At 37.6% G+C, this 16,711-nt stretch overlaps 1 protein-coding gene across 1 annotated transcript in view; it reads right to left on the minus strand.

Annotated features, from left to right (window-relative positions):
- The window catches only part of ASXL3 (ASXL transcriptional regulator 3), a 150,739-nt gene that overhangs the window by 78,377 nt on the left and 55,651 nt on the right, over positions 1-16,711 (minus strand). Inside the window, exons 6-7 of the mRNA XM_045887947.2 lie at positions 6,768-6,885; positions 5,676-5,795 (exon numbers count right to left, since the gene is read on the minus strand). Of these exons, the coding sequence (XP_045743903.2) occupies positions 5,676-5,795; positions 6,768-6,885 (238 nt within the window). The remainder of the gene's footprint in view (positions 1-5,675; positions 5,796-6,767; positions 6,886-16,711) is intronic.

Consider the following 16,711-nt stretch of genomic DNA (forward strand, 5'->3'; position numbering starts at 1 on the left):
TCTTGAAAAAGAAAAGCAAAGCTGGAAGCATCAAAATTCCAGACTTCAAGCTCTATTACAAAGCTGTCGTCATCATGACAGTATGGTACTGGCACAAAAACAGACACATAGATCAACAGAACCGAATAGAAGACCCAGAAATGGACCTACAACTATATGGTCAACTGATGTTTGACAAAGCAGGAAAGAATACCCAATAGAAAAACGTCCCTTCAACAAATGGTGTTGGGAAAGCTGAACAGCCACATGCAGAAGAATGAAACTGGACCACTTTCTTACACCATATACAAAAATAAATTCAAAATGGATTAAAGACCTAAATGTGAGACAGGAATCCATCAACATCCTAGAGGAGAACACAGGCAGCAACCTCTTTGACATCGGCCTTAGCTGATGGGGAACCCACTTACACTGCTGGTGGAAATGCAAGCTGGTGCAGCCCCTTTGGAAAACAGTATGGAGGTTCCTCAAAAAGTCAAAAATAGAACTACCTTATGACCCAGCAATTGCACTACTAGGTATTTACTCAAAGGATACAAAAATACTGATTCAAAGGGGCATGTGCACCCAATGTCTATAGCAGCATTATCAATAGCCAAAATATGGAAAGAGCCCAAATGTCACTCAACTGATGAATGGATAAAGAAGTGTTATGTACATATGATGGAATATTACTCAGTCATCAAAAAGAATGAAATTTTGCCATTTGCAAAGACACAGATGGAGCACAGTGTATTACGTTAAGCAAAATAATTTAGTCAGTGAAATACAAATACCATATGATTTCATTCATATGTCAAATTTAAGAAACAAAAATGATGAACAGAAGGGAAAGAAAAAAGAGAGAGAGAGACAGAGAGGCAAACCACAAGAGACTCTTAGCTATTAAGAACAAACTGATGGTTGCTGGAGGGGAGGTGAGAAGCGGGATGGGCTGGATGGGTGATGGGTATTAAGAAGGGCCCTCCTTGTGATGAGCAGAGTGTTATATGTATATGCTTATAAAAAAAGATGTCAAATCATGTTTATACAACACAGAAAATTATTTTGGATGATAGGATTTAGGGATATTATTCAAATTTTATTTTAATTTTCTTGCATTAATTTTTAAAGTATATAACATTTTATGAACCAGCAAAGTTGTAATTTTTCACTACAAAAAGATTAAACCGAATAAAATACACTGGCATGAATCCTAGAAGTTGGGCTCAGTAAAGACATTCATTAAAAACCCCTTAGAGATAATCCATTAGAAGCTTAGATTTGTTTAGCAAGTCCTTTTTAAACTCCTACTGTGTGACCAGGTAGGAAAAAGTATAATTAAAAACTGGTTTAGCTCAATGACCCCTAATTCAAGGAACTTACATTTCAGTTAGGGAAAAATGTGAGAAATTAATACAAAACAAGTGGAAGGAGAGAATATCATTAAACAACTTTTCAAAATGTTTACAACCCATCCTGTAAGTGCCCTGAAGACCATGAAATGAAAATGTACCAGGGTTAGCTCAGAAAGCTCCAAAGGGGTAGGTTTAAAATGAGTTCCATCTTTTGCTAAGGCCAGGAGAAACTAATGAGGCAAGAAAACATATCCTTCAAACCCTATTTTCAGCCGTCACCAACCTTTCATCTCACCAGCTGCGGTTTCTACTGCCTTTTTACTTGGTGATCTAATATTTACTGTGATACTAATTTGCAAGACCTTTGACAAAAGAGCCAGTAGATATTGTTAGCATTTGTTTGTATGCTTATCAGAATAGTGTTTCTACCATGTATGATGTAAAAATGGGTAACAGACGTATTTTTATTTTCACATCATTAGAGAAATAGTCTTTAGACCCATTAATTTATTCAATTGCACCCACTCACTCTGTTACCATGTCTATTCAATCAGAGAGCTACTTGTAGAAATAGTGTCATAATTTTCATACATAACCCTGGACAAGAACAACCAAACCAAACCAACCAACCAAACAAACAAACAAAAAACTATGTTAGAAGTAATGGGTTCCCATGCTAAGTGATATATTTCTCATAAAAGTTTCAAGATCACCATCAGAAGAACTAGAATGACTGAGGGATACGAAAGTTCAATGATTTTTTAAAAAGACTTATTTGTTTTAGAGAGAGAGAGAGAAAGAGCAAGTGAGGAGAGGGGCAGAGGGAGAGAATCTTCAAGCAGACTTCCCACTGAGTGCATGACCCTGAGATCATGACCTGAGCTGAAACCAAGAGTCGGACGCTTAACCAACTGAGCCACCCAGGCGCCCCCTGGTAATTTTTTATTGTGTGCTCCTCACCTTCTCCAGGGAAACTGGCATATGAAGGAACCTGAAGGAGGTTTATGGTGCGTTCTTCCCAGTGTCCTCAGGGAAGCGCACCAGGCCCTGGGCTACATGCATGAGATTCCAAGACCCAAGTGAAATCTATACCTGAATAGGGTGACTAGCCTGCAGTTTGACTGAGTAATTGCCACAGACCAAAAGAAAGTACTTAGGGGACAATGAGAAGTATTTTATATCCTGTTAGGGAAATCTCACAACAAGGATGACAATTTAGACTTACACCCTACCCTCTGATTTTGACTGGATTTAGTTTCAGGGTTACCAATTTAAGTTAGAAAAGATTTACACCATTGGTTTTAATTCAGAATGGTTTCAACAGGTTAGGAGTTATATACAGTTACCTCTACCTAGAGAAGGCAATGATGTGGTTCAAAGCATATTTCTAAAACTGTATGAATTAGACGTCTAACCCTGATGGGGAAAACAGAGGGGAGAACCAGCTCTCCCTGTCTGGCTGGCTCCTGGGTGTTGCCTGGGTTCATCTTTCTTTGCACTGTATCTGCAGCTATACAAGAATGACCCTCCCCAGGAGCACAGGACCACTTTTATTTAAGGGTGTGTAAGCATGCTGAAACCTACAGGATGCCTCATTCATCCAACTTACTATCCCTTCAGCTACTTAAACATAATTCATTCAAAACTCATCCAGCACCTACTAAACGAGAAGGGCATAATGGGTGTGGTGAGGACCTCAAAGACAGACAGGAAGGTCACTGTATCCAAGGAATTAACAACTTAATGGCAAAGAGGGGAGAGCAAAATATAAATAAATATGCCTTAAGGAATCTTAAATACCATTCCGATTCGAAAATGCTTCACAGCATTGAGATTCTTTTACTCTGTAAGATTCCTAAGGTCATAGAACATCAAACATACTACTTTCTAAAAAAGACATGGGGCATTGTCTAGAAATGGTTACATTTAAGGCTCTTTCTTTCATTTCATTCTTCCATTTTTTCACTTTTTATTTTACAGTGCTGGGCCTCTACTGGAAGTTTCATAAGCCCCACTGACTTCATTGGCACAGGATAAGCCACTCCCCCCAGTTGCTTGCTGCTTAGGCATCACTCCCATTGCCTTCCCAGTAATCACCTTCAGCTTCTCTTTGGCAGTTTTTTACCTTAATTGACTTATTTTAAGTCCCATCTTCTTCTTCCATCTGCCCTGATTTTACAGGATCAGATAGGAAATCGGAGTTGCTAGCTCTCTCTTCTATGGGTAACTAGTGAATCTGCATTTTAACGCTTACGGTGGACTTGTGACGTCACAGAGCACCCTGCCACTCCTCAGTGGTGCCTGCAGGTCTGTGGTATGGGCTGGATGACACGATATTTGGACCCCCAAGATAACGGTTTAGACCTCGGAGCTAGCTATGCCTTGGCTAGTATCTTAGCCATGTCATTTATGGGAAACCTCCTTAACACCCTCTGGGCCTCAGTTTCTTCAGCTGAAAAATGGGAATAATTCTACTGTACATAATTGAAGGCAGTACTAGACGAGATGAGGTACCTAGACCATTGCATTAAATATGGGCAGTGACTATGATTTCACTTCTACATCCCTTCACTAAGGTAGCTTCATTATTCTATTACTTTGCAGTCTTTAAAAAAAAAAAAAAAAGCAGGTTAAAATGAACACAGTGGTCTCCTTTATCAACTTTTTACTTTGCTAACAACTCAGCTGAAATACTCTGACAATACAGTTTTAACATGTAAGATGGTTATTGCCACGCAGGGCTTCTCGGTAACAACAGTTAGAATACAAGAGCTCCTGACTAAAGACCGGAACACCTGACAGGATCCTGAGGACATAATACACACTCTTCTTGACTCCCAATCCTGAAGTTAGCCAAGTAATTAAATAGGGAGGCCCCTGTGCCTTGATTTTTTTTTAATTCATGATACGGCACTGACTTCACTGACGTTGGTAGCAGGCCATTTTTATCCGAAGGTCACTGACTTTTAAATTACTTAGGGTATCATAACATGGCGTTTTTTTAGTACATTCTTTACATATCACTCTCCCATTATAGTTTTCTATTTTAGAAGCTACTCCTATTAAAGTACTTACTTTACAACCCCCAAAAGACTAGAAAAAAATCACAACAGTGTATCTGTAAGTGAGGTTATATACAAACACACATGCATACATTTTGGGCTACACAAAAATTATAAAATTATTTAGCCTTGGAAATAATGCAAAAGAGGTAATTATGCTCCATGCCAAGAATGTAAAACAAAAATAAATTCTCCCTCCCTAAAGAGATCTTATCTAAGAATATATAAATTCTATTCAAAGACTTTTTATTGAAAGCATGCTCCCAGGATTTAGCAAAATTCCTGGTATACAATAGGCAATCAGTAAACCTTTACTATATATAACTATCTCTCTCTCTATATATATAGAGAGAGAGAGAGAGAGAAAGAGAAAGTAAAACTCTTGCTTGAATTTTATAAACAGATGAACTGCAAATAAGAATTGCCCAAAGTTGTCAAGAAAGTACATGGCAGAACCAATAATAAAGTTCAGGTCAGGAACATTGTAGTTTCCACCAACCATTCTATAAAACATTACAATGATCCAGGTCATTATCATTACCCTTCCTCAGAGGTGAAATAACTGAGAGAGAGAAATGAAGCCAGTAGGTCCAGACATCCAACGAGGCAGGTTCGGTAGAGAATTACAATGTTCAGCCCTGGGTATGTTTATTTTTGTCTCTTTAATTCTCATGTTACATTTTCCCTGAATGCTGCTGTTGAGTTCCTGACACAAGTGATCAGGAAGGAAATCTGCAGAAGAAAAGCTGGTGCTGACTTGCAGGACCCAGGGACGGTGTCTCCTACACTTCTCAGCAATTTTACACTGTTTTTCCGACAAGCACTACTGAATATTTCAAGCAGCACGAATGACAAGCAAAGCACAGCAGCTTTACTGAAGCAGACCCCAATGACAGTGTCCCTGACGGCTGAATGAACTCTTTACCAAAAGTTGCATTTTCCCCCCCAATACAGTATATTCCAATAAACTGAAATCCAGTTGCAGGAACAAAACATGGCACGGTAGATAAAACCATGACTTGGCAGATCACTTCTTGAATACAGTGATCACTTTAAATCTCCTACCTTTACCCAATAATATCATTTGCAAATTAAGCCCAATCTCTTGGAACTGTATTTTCTTATTTGGTATCCTTTTTGGTTTCGATAAACTGGGAAGATTTTTAAGTTTCCTTGTTAAACCATTAAAACATTTGTTCTAAGAATTTTCCATCATTTCCTTGAAAAAGATATAAATCTCTAAAATGTGAAATGTCATAGTCTATTGAACACTCACCCAAACCAGACTTTTTTAATCGTTTTAAGTGCTGACTTGTTTGTTTTCCAGTGGGAGATTTTTGCCCATGTTTCATTTCTTTATCTGAACTGTCTGCTTCACCATTTTTAGATTCGGATCCTAAAAAAGGAAATAGTTATTATGTCATTATCTTCCTCTTGCTGTCCTTGAAAAGAAAAATCTAAAATTATTTCAAAAACCATAGATATAATCTCCTTTTCTATAAGTTAATTCACTACCTTTGGCCACAATCTGATTCCTCTGCTGGGTATAAAGAGAAAAGCCCAATAAATCAATCAAACAGAACAAAAAGCAAGAACAGATGGCCTAATAGTGGAGTCAAAAACACATTCACTGATCTGATAGCTTTTAAAAGAAACACTCAGATCTTTTGTAAAAACACACAGATAAGCTTTGACAATTCTATACAGTTTAGAGACGATGCAAGACAGAGATAGAAACGTGAAGGAAGAAGAGAAACTTGAAGAGAAGGAGAGATCATACCTTTCTAAATAACTTTACGTGGAAACAGGAACAGACAATGCAAACACCAATCTATAATAAATAGAATGGTACAGAGCTGATAAAGTGACAGAAGGTAAATTAGAAGAAAAGGTCAGGGCTTCACTGAGGTGAGAAGAATGTTCCCAGAACACAGAAACTAATAAAGGATGCCTGATTTTGCAGCAGAAGACTGAAAAACAAATTCACACTCACGGAAGAACTGTTTTTGATGGCATTACACATCAGCATGTGGTCCACCATTAAAGTTCAACATTCAAACAAAAGCCAAGGCAACAACAAAAAAATCCACGGAGCAGTACCACACATTTTCTTACACCTATTGACATTAGCAAATGAAGTCCTTTGATGATGAGCGAGCTGGTGCCTTTTATTTATTTATTTATTTTTTAAGAGCGAAATGCCCTATTATTTTGGACTCCCTGAAAGAGTCAAAAGTATAAAAAAATTAAAATGAAACCTCAAGTAGAAATATTATTCGGTTGTAGAGAAAATTCGTGACATCTCTCTCAGTGAAGAAGTCTCCTCCGGGAAGAAACTGGCCAGGCATACGATATTTTAGCTCTTTACCTGAAGGCGAATCCGACTGCTCATCAGACACCTTTAATGGTGTCAAAACAACACGCGGGACAGTCTTGTTTACCATCATTGAGACTCCATTTCTTCTCTTCTGCTGCTGCCTCAAAGCCTACAAAACATGATAATAAAATGTAACGTAAAAATATAGCCAAAATGATTTCTCATAATGGAATTAAATGATCCATTTGCCCATCATTAGCTACAACCTCTGAAGAGACTTAAATTCCAGAGTCACTAATTGGTCCTGACTCTCAATAGTCAACTTCATGTCATTTTCCCTCAAAAGCAGAAAATCAGGCTTTGGCAAAGGGCAGCAACCTGAGACCATTTGGAGTATAATTCTGAAAACAAAGCAGCGCTTAAAGGTTTGTTCTACCTTAGCCGTGTGGCTTGGGAGCCCATGGAACTTGAAACCATGACTCCCAAGTAAAATAAATGTAAAATAAATGTTTCGAGACCAGGATAAAAATAGATGTGTCTGCACTTCTCTTGCAGGTGCGTCCTCCCCAGTGCACTGCTCGGTCAATCAAGTTAACACCGAGTGTCATCAGTATGTACAGCAGGTAAGGACTATAATATTGATGCACTCACTCAGCCGTGGGGAGCGCGCTGCACAAAATCACTGAACATGGCAGGAATCATTTTTATTTCTGTGAAGGGAATCAGTCCTAATCTTGGAAACCTTGCAGCACTTGGCTTCTGTCTGCTTGACTTTGGGCATTAACCTTCAGAACACGAACATGACGGCATTCTGGCAAATCCAGGGGAAAAAAAAAATTGAGATGAGCATAAATCTCTCCAAATGGGAGTGCTTTGTGTTTCATAAATGAATCAACCACGGTGATGATAATGTAATAAAAGACATTTAAAAGTTTTGAAATACAGCTTATCTAGCCGATCGCTTTACACAGAAAATTACCTGTAATAAAAAGGGTCTTCAGTACACGAAACTGAAGAGACATTAAATTCAGTCACAGGGATGCTAAAACTCCTCAAAAGGTGAAAAGACTGACCACAGACAGCCTCAAACATTTTTATTCCTGGCTTCTGTGTCATTTCTACCAATTTTATAACAACTCAGTTACTTGATTAACGTTCTTCGACTAGAAGTTGTCACAACCTCCTAAAATACTGCCTTGGCTGTATATCCCCTGCTGTCAGAAACAATGTCATTTTATTTGCTAAGGGTATTAGCTCAATGTCCAACTTGTAGATCATAAAATTTAGCAATCAAATAATTATAGAAGTAAAAAACTAAATACCATTTAAATGAGAGAAGGCCTATTCAGATGAGATTTAGAACCAGATGGAAAAGTGGATGGCTTGGGAAATCTACTACTAATGATACTGTGGGCTAATGATAACACAAGCAACTTAACTTCCATTCTGACATCTACTGAATTTTTAGAAAGCACCAGGCACTGCGTGGGGGACCAGGGTTACAAAAATGAACAAATGCCCTCCTCCTCACCTTCAGCTTGCTGTCAATAATATATTTAATGACAGCATGTGTGCTATAAAATATTTAAGACATTTACCCTTTCTTTCATCAAGGCATACACAACTGCATAAATCTCTACAGCCTCGTGGAAGAGCTCAGAGCACTTTATAGACATTAACCCATCAATCCAATAATAAAATGGAATGAGGCAACACGGTGCCTTATATTACGATTAAGTCCATTTTTGCCCACATATAAGACAATAAAACTTGTACAAAGAATGATTAATTTTTAGGAGTCTATACATCATACACTTCAACTACTTCCCTTGGCAATCCAAGTGGGTATTTCATTTTATGTTGGGGTGGGTATATATTTGAAAATACCGGTAAGAAAAAAAGAGGTGAAATAACAAAGGGCCTACCTAGAACCTGGAATCATAAAGACGACATATCTTTTTATAGTATTTGTGGTAAATAATTATTAAAGTAATAAAAATTTTGCCCTCAACTTTTAGAGCTGAGAGGACTCTACTATAGACAAATTAGTAGTTGGACAGAAAGGAACCATGACAGAGATAATAATAATAATAACCCATAATATCAAGGTGGAGCCAAGGTAGGGATAAAGGAGTACTAATCAATATTGAGACCAATGATATTTTTTCTAAATATGTATTTCCTACTCAGAAATTTGGACAAATATATCTGAATACAGTATTTTTTAAATGCTGAAATGAAACAATGTATCTATAGGTGACCAAAACTAAATGACCACCATACTAAAAAAAATTATCTTAAGTGTATTTAAAATATGCATACTTTTTGTTTTATTTCTGAAAAACATGCATTATATCTGGCCCTGAATAACGTTTCTAGGGGCAGACAGCAAAAACTGGGAAGTTTTTGTTTCCTACGAGGCCAGTCACAGCAGTGAAAGCAGCAAGCTATTAGGCAAACTCGAGGAGCATCACAGCTCAGTTATCAGAAGGGGCATCTCGATCACATTCACTAGATCCACAGTCACTTTAGGCTAACTTGCAGATTCCAGTTCACTTCCCAGAAAGCAGGGTTTATCTGACTCTGGACACTAGGGAAACTTCCAAGCAGATCAGAATGTGAACGGGGGTGGAGAAAACAAGCTCAGTAACTGAGATGTCTGGGACAGTGTGGGCTCCACACAAGAGAACTCTGGCACCTGCCATGGGCATGAGGCAGGCGGTACAGCGGCTCCTACATTATAGTGATTCCTGTTCTCTTGCTGTAGGGTGTTCATCCTGCAAGGAAAGAAGCTAGCTGTTCATGAGTTTTTGGGTGTGTAACTCTATTTCTGCAACTATGTGCACATCAACCACTCAAACATATGCTGCATGTCTCCTCACAATGCCCTGAAAAATGTGCAATGCTTTTTTGGACATTGGGGTAAGACAATGGCAGAGGGGGAGGCTGAAGTGAGCGAAAAAAGTACATACCCCATTGGAGGAGGTAGTAACTACTCAAGAGATGCAACACAACTGGATTTTTAGGTGAGTTTTCCTGTTTTTAAACAAAGTACCAGGCAAAACAAAGATGACTCTGAGCTAAATTCAGCCTGAGGGCACCAATCTTTGAGACCTACTACACACCATTCCCAATGCACCTCACCTCCCCAAATGAGTCTGACCACTGCCCAACAGGTGTGTTAAAATCCCCCTCTTCTAATGTGCTGACCTGCAGAAGATTGGGGACCGGTGCAGAGCCACCTTAATGACTATGTGGGGTGATGGGCTGCACAGTCAGAGAAAGAATGAAATAATCAGCTGAGTATGCTGGGTAAATTACTTGATTAAAATGTCCCTATGAAACAAAGACAATAGCGTTGGTAAGGTGTTTTAAATAGGAAATCCACAGAACAGTATTTAACGCTATTTGTAGCACATAGTAAATATTCAATAAATATTACTTCTTATATTATTTACCCATTCGGCAATGAATGCATTTTTTGAGGATTTACTCTGTTGGTAGTACACTGCTGATCCATAGTAATGAAAACAACAACAAAAAAATTGTTTTATTTTACATTTTAGCCAAAGACTGACAAGGAATCACAGAAAATAAACATAACAATTTTACACACATACAAGCACTAAGAAAATAATGCCATATCAAAGAGGTAGAGTAACTGGGGTGGGAAGAAAAATCACTTGAGAAGGGACAGTGGAGATGAAACCCCAAACGACAAAGAGAACCGGCCATGTGAAGATGGCAGAAATTCCAGTCAGGGAAAGAAATAGTATTAAGACTTCTATCAGGAAAGGTCTTTGGTGGTTCAAGGAATTAATAGCTGGGGTAGCTTGGAAGAAGGACTAGGAAGATTACAGAAATGAAAAAGAATTCCCTGAAATGATTGCCAAGGGTTTATATTAGGATCAGGAGATTTATGTTCAAAACAAAGGCACCCCTCAACCCCAGTCTCTCCCCACAGCCTGCAGGGTCCACTCTAGCACTTCTGCCCCAAAGATGCGATAGAGGCCCAGCAAAGAGAAAGCACAGTGTGTCTTCCAGCAAAGGATCGCCCTTGGCCTTAATGCACTGCTTCAGAATACATTTTAAGGTCCCACTGCACGAAGTACATTGCATCTCACACCTTGGACAAGCTTCCTAACAGTTCTGAACATTTTGAGCAATTTAGGGAAGGGGGTCCTTAAACACTCCAGGAAGCCTTCTGCCTCAGAGCCTCTGCATGAATTCTCTTATGTGCCTGGTACACTCTTCCCTCAGACATCCGGCTCAGTTCCTCAAATACTTGAGACTTTACTCATTGCCTTAGCCCATTGGGCTGCACTAACAATATACCCCAGGCTGGGTAACCTGTAAACCACAGAAATTCAGTCTCCACAGTCTGGAGGCTGGAGGCGGTAGATCACAGTGCCAGTGTGATCCTGTGAGGGCCCCTCCTCTGGACTGCGGGCTTCTCCCTCGTTGTACCCTCACATGGCAGACAGGGGCCAGGGAGCTCTGGTGGGGTCTCTTTTGTAAGTATACTGATCCCATTTATAATGGCTCCATGCTCGTAAGTTAAGCATCTCCCAAAGACCACATCTCCAAATACCACCACATTGAACCTTAGGATTCCAACACATGAATTTTGGGGGACACAAACATTCAAATCACACACTCTTTGCTGCTTTTCCCACCATATTCTCTATCCCCACTATCCACTCTAATTTATTTTCCCCCCATGGAAAATATATTATACCGTGTGATGTCATTTTGTCTTCCCTTCCCCAACCTAGAACACAGACTCTGAAAGACAGCGATTTTCATCTTTTTTTGTTCACTGACATATCCGCAAGTGCCTAGAAGATTGCCTAGGCTACCCTAGGTGTTCAGTAAATAATTACTAAGGATAAATAAAAACTCTTAAAAATAATTTTAATAAAAATAGAAAAGCCCTCTTCTCTCTTTAAAATATATAACTGGTTTATTCAAAAGGCAGAAATCAGCATGAAACAATCAAGAAATAATTTTATTCTCTTAATATTGCCTTCACACATTTCTGACCAATTTCCCTTTCTCATTTCTGGACAATATTTTACATAGAACACATAGCTTCTTGGGTCGCCTTCAAGTATTTATACAGTCTCATTTTCAGGCTTAAAAACACGAGGTCTAATATGAAGTCTTCTTTCTGCTCTTCCCAGGCTACACCTATGTCTCAGGTAAAAAAAACTTCATTAGCACAGAAATTCCTGATTTTACTCTTCCTCCATTTCCTTCCTCTTCTTCTGGCTTCCCCAGGATCGGAGTTGAAAATGAGGAGAAGAACAGGTCAAAGTTGTCTTACCTAGTGTTATCATAGACTCAGCATTACAATCTTTGGGGAGACAGAAGGCCAGCTGCTAGATTTGTATGGTGTACATTATCTAGTTATACAGATACTGTTAACCATATATCTATTATCCAGCTACAACTATATATATATATATATATATATATATATATATATATATATATATATATATATAGTATATATCACATATATATATATACAAATACATATGTGTGTGTGTGTGTGTGTGTGTGCGTGCATGCGCCTCCTAACAGTGTGTGAGGTACCGGGTTCCCCTTCTGGGAAAATTCCACCCCTCACGAGTGTTGCTCTCTGAGTCTTCCTCTCACTTAGACTGTACCTCCTTTCACCGAGAAAGAGGGGATGTAGCAGAGCTCTATCCACTTTTATAAAATCCCTTTAATTAATGCTCCTTCAAGTGAATCCTGAACTATCTTTATATTGGCTGTTGGGGGATGGTCCGGGGCCATCTGGCCTCTCTCACTAAGTCCTCTGAGGTCGTGTCTAACACCTCTCTTTCCAACAGGTACACTTGTATCCCACTGTCCTCAGCTTTGAGCTTTAGCTAAAATTCCAGAAGAACAAGAAAATTCCTGTTTTACATTATATGTTACAAATAAAATAGAAGTTAAATGCAACTTAACATTATTAAAATTTGGATATCCCACAGCCTGGAAAATATAAAGCCATGTAATAGATTAAGAAAATAAGACTAGGAGGGTCACTTTAGATGGTCATGGGAGGTTTGCTCTGCATAAGGGTACCGTGAAAGGGGAGATTTTATTTTGTTGTGACAAATTACGAGAGGTGGCTTTTTCTACTCCACCCTAAAGGTCTCAATTAGCTAGAGGTGGCCCTGTTGCTCAATCTGTAACATGGTTTTATTTTGACACTGACATTATATAATAAGTCTTACTGTATCAGTCTAGATTAAATTAAGGGGGATAATATCAATGAGGTACTTTCCAACTACTCAAGCATTAGCTATAGTTTGAAATGCTAATGGAATATCTTATTGAACAACTTTAAATCCTGTAATTTCAAATCCAGAAAGAAACGCCATCAAAACTTAAATAAGGGTGTCTAGGTGGTTCAGTTGGCTGAGCCTCTGACTTCAGCTCAGGTCATGATCTCAGGGTCCTGGGATCCAGCCCTACATCTGGCTCCCTGCTCAGTGGGGAGCCTGCTTCTTCCTCTCCCACTGATCCCCCCCCCCACTTGTGCAAGCGTGCGCCCTCTCTCTCTCTCAGATAAACAAATAAAATCTTAAAAAAAAAAAAAAACTTAAGTAAGAAGATGGCAAGTGTAAATGCAGTCTACTGTGAAGGAATGTACCTTTAAGCCGCCCATATATATAACGTCCAACATGACCAAGCTCCACAGGGTACACGGTACTAACCAAATTTAATATTTCCAGGTATTATTTAGTATGAAAGAAATTTACAGGCTTAAACTTGGAAATAAACTTATTTTTTAAAGGAAACACGTAACAGAGCTAAATCAGTCAGGAAAGGTAAAGATCCTATCATGCATCAATTACAATTATGGCTTTAAGCAAAAGGAAAGAAATCAAAAGATGAGGACTGAGCATACTTTTCTCTAGAGATGTATTGTGATATTCTCCTGTAAAAAGAAACCAAAAAAAAAAAAAGCTAACCCTTTAAATAAACATTTTATTTTTTCAACAGAAAGCTTGTCAGATAACTCTAAAAAAATGGAATGGTTTCTCATTTCTACTCTAATGAAAAATAAAATAAAACCTCAAATCACAGGCTTTTGTGTTAACTTGGAATTTGCATAAACAAGTAATGCCTGTTTCATAGTAATAGAAAAACAACACTAACAATGTAACTTAAGAATGCACTGAATGCAGTAAGCCTTTCACTGAAAAATATGAAAATACCACATGCTGTGAATGCTAAAATAATTAGAAATACACACATACGAAACAGCTGGCTGAGTCAGGCCCCACCAACTTGCATTGTTGCTCTTACGCTAAATGTCAACGCCCATGTTCAAGAAACTGCTATCACGCAACATAACCTTTGGAATTTCACAGTATTGGTCAAACATATAAAGCTAAAGCAAAATACCAACACTGTACCTGTTTTGTGATAAGAAGAGAGGGCAAAATACCTGCAATTTTATGAATAAATTCTACCACCTTAAGTAAATAATGAAGTCAAATAAAACAACAGCAACAACATAGAAAGGTTCTGTTCCACACCATGTTACATCCCATCATCACAGAACTCACCCTTCCTTAATCTTTCATGTGAGTCTGCTGTTTAAAAACTTCCAAAATTTAATCTTTCTTAATTATCCTTCTTTAAAATTCAAAATCTAATCATTTCTTATTTTTTAGGGTCATTATAACTAAAATAACAAGGCAGAAAGAAGACAGGGAACAAGGTAATAATCAGCAAGCTACTACTCTCCAGAGGCTTCTGAATATGTTTATTTGGAATATGCTTATTCAGAAAAAAAAATCTACTAAGATAACAACATATTATTCATGCAATTATATCTAACATAGGATGTTAACTAACATTTTGATGATGAGAAAGTAAAATGGACCCAAATATTTGGAAGCAATGAAAATATTCTAGGTCAATAGTCAAGGGACATTATAGCCTCCATATTGCCCAGCCTGTAATTATACTGCAGTTAGCAGTACTGCAAAGTAAAAGGACCCATTCTCTATGGCAACATGCTTCAGGTGGCTATGGAGGCCTCAGATCTGAGAAATTATGTCTAGCTTATTTTGCATGAAGGTTTATTTTAAATTATTATTATTTTTTTTTTACTACATTTATGCCTATAAAGCTACTGGACTTTGTTTCTCTTTTTTTCCCACCTACTTCTTTCTAAGAATCTACACTGGCCAATGTACAGTCAAATTACTGAAGGCCGCCTGACCCAGAATATACTTCTAGTAAAATAATAAGAGCTATATAAATGATATATTTGAGTTTCTGCCAGTAACATGTGTTGATACTGAACATAAACAGTCTGTGTTCAAAAATAATATTCTCAATGATTATGCTGTATTGCTTTCCTTACATTATACAAATACTGAAGAATGTAAATTTCTTCAGATAATGTCAAAAATTCATCTATCATATTATATACCATATGCTAAAAGGCAGTATCAATTAAGAGGGAAGAATCTAAAACTACAATTCTGGGCTCAAGTGTCATCTCCAAAATGTACTCGCTGAACAATTGTGGGCAAGTAATCTAAATTCTCTGGGCCTTATTTCCCTCACTTGAAAACTGGGAATGCTAGTACATACATTAAAGGATTTCTATGAGGATTAAATGACATAGTATATATAAAATACAGAGCGGAATGTCTAGAATTCAGAAAAGTAAATATCAGCTAATGTAACTGTTATTAGGGTCATTCAGCTGGCCCTACATTCATGAGATGATTTATACATGCATATATACACAGAAAACATATATTCACGAATGCAGAACACATATATATGTATGTACACATATGTATATATACACTTACAAAAATTCTACATGGTCATAGCCATTCAAGTACCCAAAAGAAAAGAAAGCTGCAGATTTGCTGAGGCCGCTACAATTTAAAATGCCTCATGTTCAGTCAATTTTTGAAATGCTGTCTTAAGAAATTCAGCAATTACAGGGAATCTGGGCAAAATTCTGCAAGAGCAGCTCTTTTCTAATGTATTTCCAATATGAATTTGATTATTAATCAAACATTAGCATATCTGCTACATATTGTGCCATATTCCCACCGGAGCTAATGTGCTATTTGGCTATACAGTACGAAGTTTTAAGAAATTAATACACGGCTCTTCCAGGACATTAAGAAGCTTATAGGACAGGTTTCTTAAAACAAGGCTCAGATCCTAAGCAAGTAAGTGGCACTTTCCGTGAACACATGTTCTGCAACAACACAAAAATACTAACTCAAAGTTGTGAAATGATTTAGTCATTGTAAAAAATGTTCAAATGATATGAAACCAAAATGGAGAAAGTAAAAAATAGTGAGACATGACAAGACATAGATCTGAATCTTTATCTTTACATTCATGTACAGGACTATTTCATGGTGTACACATTTTCTAAATCACTGTCTTTCAGAAGTATGACTTTCATTTATGACTGCATCTATGTTTCTTAAATGCTGCAAGGACCGGTATCCAGCTTTGTATCCTTTGTTCTCTCCTGGTTAGTATTTTATTATCTGCATTCCATTTGCTGCCTGAATAAGCCTTTTCCTGGACTTCCCTACTGTCATCCATCCTTTATTTCATCAATTAAAAAGGGATCTCCACACTGAATTCAATTTTGTTCTTTGGTCTAAAACATTTTACAAGATATTAATGGCAAGCTCACCAAAGATTATTTGATGTAACACTAATTACCTTAAATATAATACCAATGAAAGGAAATACTGCAATTTCAATAATTAATACAGAATAGAAAAGTAACGTAATTCAGTGCAAAAATGTTGATTTTCTTTCCTAAGTTTCCTTGTTTGAAGTACAGGAGAAGGTAGGGGCAGACATTCTAAGTCTAGGAAACTGGATAAGATTATTAAGAAGCTTTACAGGTTAGTGAGACTTAAAAAAATTAACTTTTTTTTTTAAACATGGCTTCTCTTGTTATGTCCACTAGAATG

Source organism: Mirounga angustirostris, unplaced genomic scaffold, assembly GCF_029215605.1.
Source record: "Mirounga angustirostris isolate CCGP_5_RB_7025 unplaced genomic scaffold, mMirAng1.0.hap1 SCAF_14, whole genome shotgun sequence".
Taxonomy (NCBI): domain Eukaryota; kingdom Metazoa; phylum Chordata; class Mammalia; order Carnivora; family Phocidae; genus Mirounga; species Mirounga angustirostris.